This window comes from Terrapene carolina, unplaced genomic scaffold (assembly GCF_002925995.2).
Source record: "Terrapene carolina triunguis isolate 2854851 unplaced genomic scaffold, T_m_triunguis-2.0 Scaffold461, whole genome shotgun sequence".
NCBI lineage: Eukaryota > Metazoa > Chordata > Testudines > Emydidae > Terrapene > Terrapene triunguis.
The window spans coordinates 1,883,984-1,891,305 of NW_020664812.1; the positions used below are offsets into that span (position 1 = coordinate 1,883,984).

General features: G+C 62.9%; 1 protein-coding gene across 1 annotated transcript in view; it reads right to left on the reverse strand.

Annotated features, from left to right (window-relative positions):
- Positions 1-2,784: 2,784 nt before the first annotated feature.
- The window catches only part of KIRREL2 (kirre like nephrin family adhesion molecule 2), a 15,710-nt gene continuing 11,172 nt past the window's right edge, over positions 2,785-7,322 (reverse strand). The window contains exons 10-14 of the mRNA XM_026658569.1: positions 6,840-7,038; positions 6,155-6,265; positions 5,190-5,302; positions 4,597-4,680; positions 2,785-4,228 (exon numbers count right to left, since the gene is read on the reverse strand). Of these exons, the coding sequence (XP_026514354.1) occupies positions 3,809-4,228; positions 4,597-4,680; positions 5,190-5,302; positions 6,155-6,265; positions 6,840-7,038 (927 nt within the window). The 3' untranslated portion in view covers positions 2,785-3,808. The remainder of the gene's footprint in view (positions 4,229-4,596; positions 4,681-5,189; positions 5,303-6,154; positions 6,266-6,839; positions 7,039-7,322) is intronic.

Here is a 7,322-nt window from a genome sequence, read left to right on the forward strand (position 1 = left end):
GCAGAGAGGGGGCGGGTAGTGGGCTGGATGGGTCGGCTCTGGGGGGCACTGAGGAGGCAGGTACCGGGCTGGATGGGTCGGTTCAGGGGGGCAGGGAGTGGGCGGGTACCAGGCTGGATGTGTTGGCTCCAGGGGGCAAGGAGTGGGTGGGTACAGGGCTGGATGGGTTGACTCTAGGGGACAGGGAGGGAGTGGGTACAGGGCTGGATAGGTATGATCTGGGGGGCATTAAGTGGGTGGGTACCAGGCTGGCTGGATCGGCTCTGGGGGGCTGGATGGGGCCGGGTTCTGTGCTGGTTCAGTAGGCTCCAGGGAGTGGGGAGGGGGCTGGTACCAGGCTGGATGGGTGGGCTTTGGGGGGCCAGGAGGGGCTGGGTACTGGCCAGGATGGGTGGCTCTGGGGCATAGGGAGGGGGCAGTTACTGGGCTGGATTGGTTGGGTCTGGGGGGGTAGGGAGGGAGCAGACACCGGGCTGGATGGGTCAGATCTGGGGGGGCAGGGGAGGGGGCGGGTACAAGGCTGGATGGTTTGGGTTCAGGGGGCGGGAAAGGGGCTGGATGAGTCGGCTCCCAGGAGTGTGGAGGGGGCGGGTACCAGGCTGGATGGTTTGGCTCAGGGGGGCAGGGAGGGGGCGGATACCGGGCTGAATGGGTTGGCTTCAGGAGGTTGGGAGGGGGCGGGTATAAGGCTGGATGGGTCGGACATGAGGTGCAGCGAGGGGGCGGGTGTGACAAAGTGTGAGGTTCTCTTGGTTTTTTCTTGTTTTTTTCCAATGGTTTGCATGCAGAGGGTTGGGACTCAGTTTCCCTGGGTGTTACTGGTTTAACAAGGTGGTGGGAGAGGGAGTTTGTTGTTACAGAGGACCAGCGAGGGAACTTGGGACCCTCTTCAGTGTGACAGCCCTTCTCGGGGGTGCACTCTCTCTCGGGGGGTAAGCCCCTCCGCCTCCTGGAACTGCACCTCTCTGAGCCTTAGCACGCCTGTCTCTCGCCGTGGGCCCCCTCGGAGTCCACTTGCTCTGGACCCCCAGGGCCTCCACTCTCAGAGGGAATAAAGCCACCCTGTTCTCTAGACTGGAGCGACTCTCAGCCAGGGAAAAACAGGAGGGTTTATTGAGCGTCTGAACACAGCACAGGAAACTCTCAGGGCCTCAGGCCTGGCCTGCCTCAGTACAGCACATCTAAGTCTCTCCTGTATCCAGGTGGGCTCTGCCTGCTCTCTCTCTCCAGTCCAGAGCCCCCCTGCTTTCCAGCTGGGCATCTGATATCACCTCCCCCAAGCCCCGTCTCTGTCCATTGTCTTCTACCAGGTAAACAGGGTCACCTGGGCGAGAGAGGGACATAGGGAGGGGGTGGGTACCGGGCTGTATCGGTCGGCTCTGGGGGGGCAGGGAGGGGGCAGGTACCAGGCTGGATGTGTTGGACCCAAGAGACAGGGAGTGTGCGAGTAACGGGCTGGATAGGATGGCTCTGGGGGGGCAGGGAGGGGGCAGGTACTGGGCTGGATGGATCAGACCCAGGAGACCGGGACGGGGCAGGTATTGGAGTGAATGGGTCGACTGTAGGGGCGGCCAGGGAGGGGGCGGCTCCTAGGCTGGATGGGTCGGCTCCGGGGGGCGACTGTTACCAGAGTGACAGGTACCAGGCTGGATGGGACAGAGATGGGGGCAGGCACCGGGCTGGATGGGTTGGCTCCAGGGGGCAGGGAGGGGCAGATTCCAGGTTGGATGGGTCAGGTCCAGGGGGTGGTTTCTGGGCTGGACATGTTGGCTCCTGGGGGCAGGTACCGGGTTTGATGGGTCAACTGTGGGGGACAGGGAGGGGGCGGGTACCAGCCTGGATGGGTTGGCTCTGGGGGTCGGGTGGTACCAGACTGGATGGGACAGCTTGGGGGGCACGGAAGTGGCGGGTACTGGGGTGGATGTGTCGGTTCCGCGGGCAGAGAGAGGGTGGGTACCGGGTTAGTTGGGTTGGCTTTGGGGGGCAGGGAGGGGGCGGGTACCTGGCTGGGTGGGATATGGGGGGCGGGGAGGGGGCAGGTACTGGGTTCGATGGGTCGATGCTGGGGGGCAGGGAGGGGGCAGGTACAGGGCTGAATGTGTTAGCTCTGGCGGGGGGGGGCAGGGAGGGGCGGGTTGCAGGCTGGATGGGCTGGCTCCAGGGGGCGGGTGGTACCAGGCTGGATGGGTTGGCTCCGGGGGGCAGGGAGGGGCGTTTACCGGGGTGGATGTGTTGGATCCAGAGGGCAGGGAGCGGGTGGATACCGGGCTGGATGGGTCGGATTCGTGGGGCAGGGAGGGGGCGGGTAGCGGTCAGATCCAGGGGGCGGACCCAAGCAGTCTTTGTCGGGCCCTGCCTCGTCAGGCTGGTTCCCCAATAAAAGTCTCACTGACTCTTTCCATGTGTTTTATTCAATATAAATTATTTGTTTGTGCAATTGCAACGGGAGATTGACAGGTGTGTGTGTGTGTGGGTTCACCCTGAGAACTCCCATCCCCCCTGTGGGGGAACCCAGTGCCTGGGTATGGCCAGGAAACAGGGTGTTTTTAATGGTGGGAAAAACCCAGCCCCCACCTGGATCGATTTGGCCCAGCTCTGATTACTGCCAGAGGCTGTGGCCAGGGCACATCTATAACATCAACATCTTGCCCCCGTGGTCTTGCAATGGGGAATTAGAGTTGGTGCCCCTTGGCGGGGAGAGGTCTTGTGCCCTATTCCCTCCCCCCCCCCCCAAGCCAACCAGGCCGCTGCCCTGGGGCATGCCTGAGGTTGCACGCTCTGAGAGGAGGAAACTGCCCTTAGTATCCCCATGGGCTGTTAGCTCCCAGCCCCATTGATCTGTGGGGCCCCTACCAGTCCCACCACAGCAGGAGGTGGGGGTGGGCAGAGCGCAGCAGACCCAGCCCCCCCATTGGTGGTGCGTGGGAGGGTGCTGCCATCAGGGGGATTCACGCATATGTCCACTGCCCCCCATGAGCTCCATGGTCAGGCTGCACAGGAAGCTGAGAGCTGCCATTTTTACTGGGCCTGCAACTCCGGCAGGTGGGGCCTAGCATCAGCTGCCATCTTGGTCCTGCGGTCGCCATCTTGCTTCCAGGCCTGGCTGATCCAGTGCCAACGGCGGTGGGGGAAGCCATTCAGAAATCCAACATCCACTGGCTCCTCCCTCCACTCGTCTCTGCAGGAAGCTGATTGGGCTGTTGGCCATTTTGAGCCCCTCTTGGTGGCCATTTTGTATCCACCTTGGCAGCCCCAGGCTAAGCCAACCGGCCAATTTCAGGAAGTGAATGGGACCATCAGCCATTCTGAACCCACCTCAACGTCCCAGGGCTAAGCCGGACTTCTTCCCCAGCCAATTGGATTCATCACCAGGCCCAACTGAAGAAGTAAGCTGGGCCGTCGGCCATCTTGAACCCATTTTTGATGGCATTAGTGTATCCAACCTTGTGACTTCTTCCCTATCCAGTGCGAATCCATCCCCACGTCCAACGGAGGAAGTCAACAGGGCCGTCAACCATTTTGAACCCCCCTTGCCAGCTATTTTGAACCCATGCCCTGATTCCTACCCCCAGCCAATAGCCACTCATCCCCGCCTCTAGGAGCAAAAGTCAATTGGGGAGACAGCCATTTTGAACCTCTTCCCCCAGCCGATGGTCACTCATCTCCACCTCCAGCAGCACAAGTCAGCTAGCCTGTCGGCCATTTTGAGACAGTTGGCTAAACCGAACCTCCACCAACCCCCTCCCACAACAGGGACGGCCCTGGGTGTCTGTCCCCCAATGGCTTGATGTGTGTTGGGTAGGAAGAGTCACACATGTGTCTGCATGCGCTGCTGGGAGGGCCGCCCGTAGTCCGACTGTTGCGAGAGGGAGGTGTAGGAGAAGCGGGAGCCGCCCGACACCTTGCTGGCCTGGTCTGACTGTTCGTAGCCGTTCTCTGCCTTCTCGTAAGCGCTGGGCTTGATGTAGCTGGTGAAAGCCCGGGTGTAGGGGGCAGTGAGGTAGCCCCCCCCGTACACCCCATCCTGCGGGTAGTGGGGCTCGTAGGCTGTGCGGGAGCTGGGTGCCCCTAGCGTATAGCGGTGGCTGTAGGGCTGCCCTGAGGGGGGGAACATGGCGGCGTGGGACCCGGCGTAGAGGGGGCGCGGGGCCGGGGCGTACTCCGAGAAACTGCCAGACAGGTGGGGCTCCTCGTGAGCACGGACCTTGTAGTAACCATTGGTGGGGTCCTGGGGGGGGGGGGAGGAGGGGGGCAGCAAAGGTCCAGGGGGGGGGGGGGAGATTGGGGGCTGCCCCTCAGAGGGGGGGAACTGCCCCAAGTGCGACTGACACAGCGACGCTGCCTGAGTCTGCAGAGAGCCTGTGCCCCTTGCTGTTGGGAAGAGGGGAGCTGCTGTCTGCATCCCAATGAGATGTGAATTCCCAGCCCCTTAGCCTGGGGGGACCCCCAACCCCACACCAGCAGGGCACTCAATGTGGGGCAGGAGGGGGCCAGGGGAAGTGTAGGGGGGCCACTGTGGAGAGGGGGCGGAGACACCATGGCATTGCCTCTTGGGGGAGAGGAGGCGGGGCCTGGGTCCAGGGCGGGGCTTCCCACCTTAATGTCCTGGCTGCCCTCTTCCTCCTCCAGGATCTCGCTGTGCTCCGTGTGCGACGTGGCCGGGGACTCGCTGCTCGTGGCCTGTGGGGGTGGGGGGGACGGGCTGAGTCTCGGGGTAGGGGGTCCGGCTTTGTCACCCACCCCCCACTCCCTGCAGCCACATCCCGGGGCTTCCACCCCCCGGCCCCCATGAACCAACTGAATCTGGATGCATAGCCCAGCATGGCATTGTGGGGCGCCGGGCTGTGGGGAGCAGGGTCAGGGGCTCAGTAGAGGGCGCTGTGCTTTGGGGAGTGGGAGGTTTGTCAGGGGGCCGTGCCATGGGGCAGGGGCACAGTAGGGAGGCGCAGTGCTGTGGGGACCATGGGGCTCGGTAGGGGGCACAGGGGTGAGGGGGCTCAGTAGGGGGCGCTGTGCCGTGGAGACCGGGGGGCTCAGTAGGGGGCACCGTGCTGCAGGGGCTCAGTAGCGGGCGCAGTGCCGTGGGCACCGGGGGGCTCAGTAGGGGGCGCAGTGCCGTGGGCACCGGGGGGCTTAGTAGAGGGCGCCGTGCTGCGGGGGCTCAGTACAGGACACTGTGCCACGCTCACCATGGGCTCCTTGACATCATCCTCTGTATCGCTGGGTCGGCTAGGGCTGCTGTCGCTCGTGGTGATCTGCACCAGGACATCCGTCTTGGAGAGCTTGGTGCCTTGTTTGGCTCCTGGACACAGACAGACACAGGGGCGTGAACCTCTCCTGGGTCCCTAGCTCCCCTATGGGCCCCACCCACCACTGGTTCGGGGGGGGGGGGAATCTGTGCGCCCCATTGGTGTGGTCCCCATCCCACCTCTGGGGTGGGGCAGCCGGGTAACAGCTGTACATAACACTGCACGGGGATGACTCCCCTGGTGCTAAGATGCAGCCGCCTCTGCATGGGAACAGCTCGCCCGGCTCTGAGATGCAGCAACTGCCACTGGAACTGGAGGAGTCACTCCATCGGTGGGTAGCAGTAGAGGGCTGTTATCCTGCACCAGCCATTGGAGGGAGAGGTTACACTTAGCCAGCGAGCTGTCCAGATCCAGTCACACACATGTGTTAAAAGAAACACGCAGTGGGGTTACCACATCAGTGCAGACGTGTCTGAGACACGTCATGGCTCCAGGTGCACATGGGAATGACTCATATGTTCATGTGTCGGGGGCCTAGGCACATGTTAAAGGGGCTGCCCACGTATGTGAGGGTATGTTTGTGTGACCGTTACATGGGACACATGTTTCATGCCTGTACAGACATGTTCTCTGGAGCATCAATGTCACCACGAGACTGCTAACACCAACCCACGTGGGTTCCTGTATCTAAACCGGCGTGTCCATGTGTGTCCTCATGTGTCCCTACGCACAGAAGCACAGGTCTGTGTGGTACCATGTCGGGGCGTGTGTGGATCCATGTATTAGCCCAGGCATATTAACACATGTTAGAAGTGTGTCTGCATGTGAAGGGGGAAGGCCCATCTCAGCCTTGCAGGTGATCACGTCTGTAAGTGGGGAGGGGCAGAGCTAGCCAGTGACCTCACCTTTCCCGTGGCACCAGCGCAGGCAGCAGACAGACACGCCAACGACCAAGACCAGCAGCAGGGTGATGGCGGCGGCGGCCGAGGCCCCGATTATCATGATGGGCAGGACCTCTGTGGGGGAAAGAGCAGATGAGAGCGGGTCCCTGCTGCTAAAACACACGGACAGCTTGCCCAGTGCTGAGATGCAGCCACCTCTGGGGTGGGGCAGCTGGGGAACAGCCACACATAACACCACATGGAGACAGCTTGCCTGGCACTGAGACACAGCCACCTCAGGGGAGTGGGGGCAGCAGGAGAAAAGTCGCACATAACACCTCACAGGGACGGCTCACCCAGCACTGAAATGCAGCCACCTCTGGGGCTGGGCAGCCAGGGAACAGTCGCACATAATGCCTCACGGGGACGGTTCATCCGGCATTGAAATGCAGCCACCTCTGGGGCGGGGCAGCCGGGGAACAGTCGCACATAATGCCTCACGGGGACGGTTCATCCGGTGACAGCCACCTCAGGAGTGGGGCATCTGGGTAAGTTGTAGCCGGTTTGGTGTGGGAGGGTGGGGCAATTGGGTCAGGGGTTGGAACCCATGGGGCCCATCCTGTCAGCATGGGGCTAAGTGATGCCAGGGTTGCGTGTGGGTGGGGCCAGTTGGGCTGTGGGCAGGGCTATGGGCCAGGGCAGGGCTTACCCTGCCGGCGCAGCGTGACGGCCGCCGAGCGGGCCCCAAAGCGGTTCCAGGCCGTGCAGTTGTAGGGCAGGGCGAAGTCCTCTGGGCGCGTGGGCTGGATGAGCAGGGCCGAGAGCACCCCCCGCTCCGTCAGCGCCGTGTCCACTGTGAATCGCTCCTCCGAGCCACTGTCCAGCACCCGCTCGCCCCACGCCCACACCTGCCGTGAGATTGGACATGGGCCCTGTCAGCGGGGGGGGGGGGCAGGCTGGGGGGTGGGCAGGGGACAGCAGCACTCAGGTTGCGGTTGGGGGCAGGTTGGGGAGTTCAGGGGGTCAGTCAGGGGCCAGCCCTCACGATACGGTCGGGGCAGATTGGAGGCCCGGGGGGGCATCAGCACACACAATGTGTTCGGGGGCAGGTTGGGGACCTGGGGGTGAGTTGGGGGGCAGGCAGAGGGCAGCACTCACGATGTGGTCGGGGCAGGTTGTGGGGCTGGGGTAT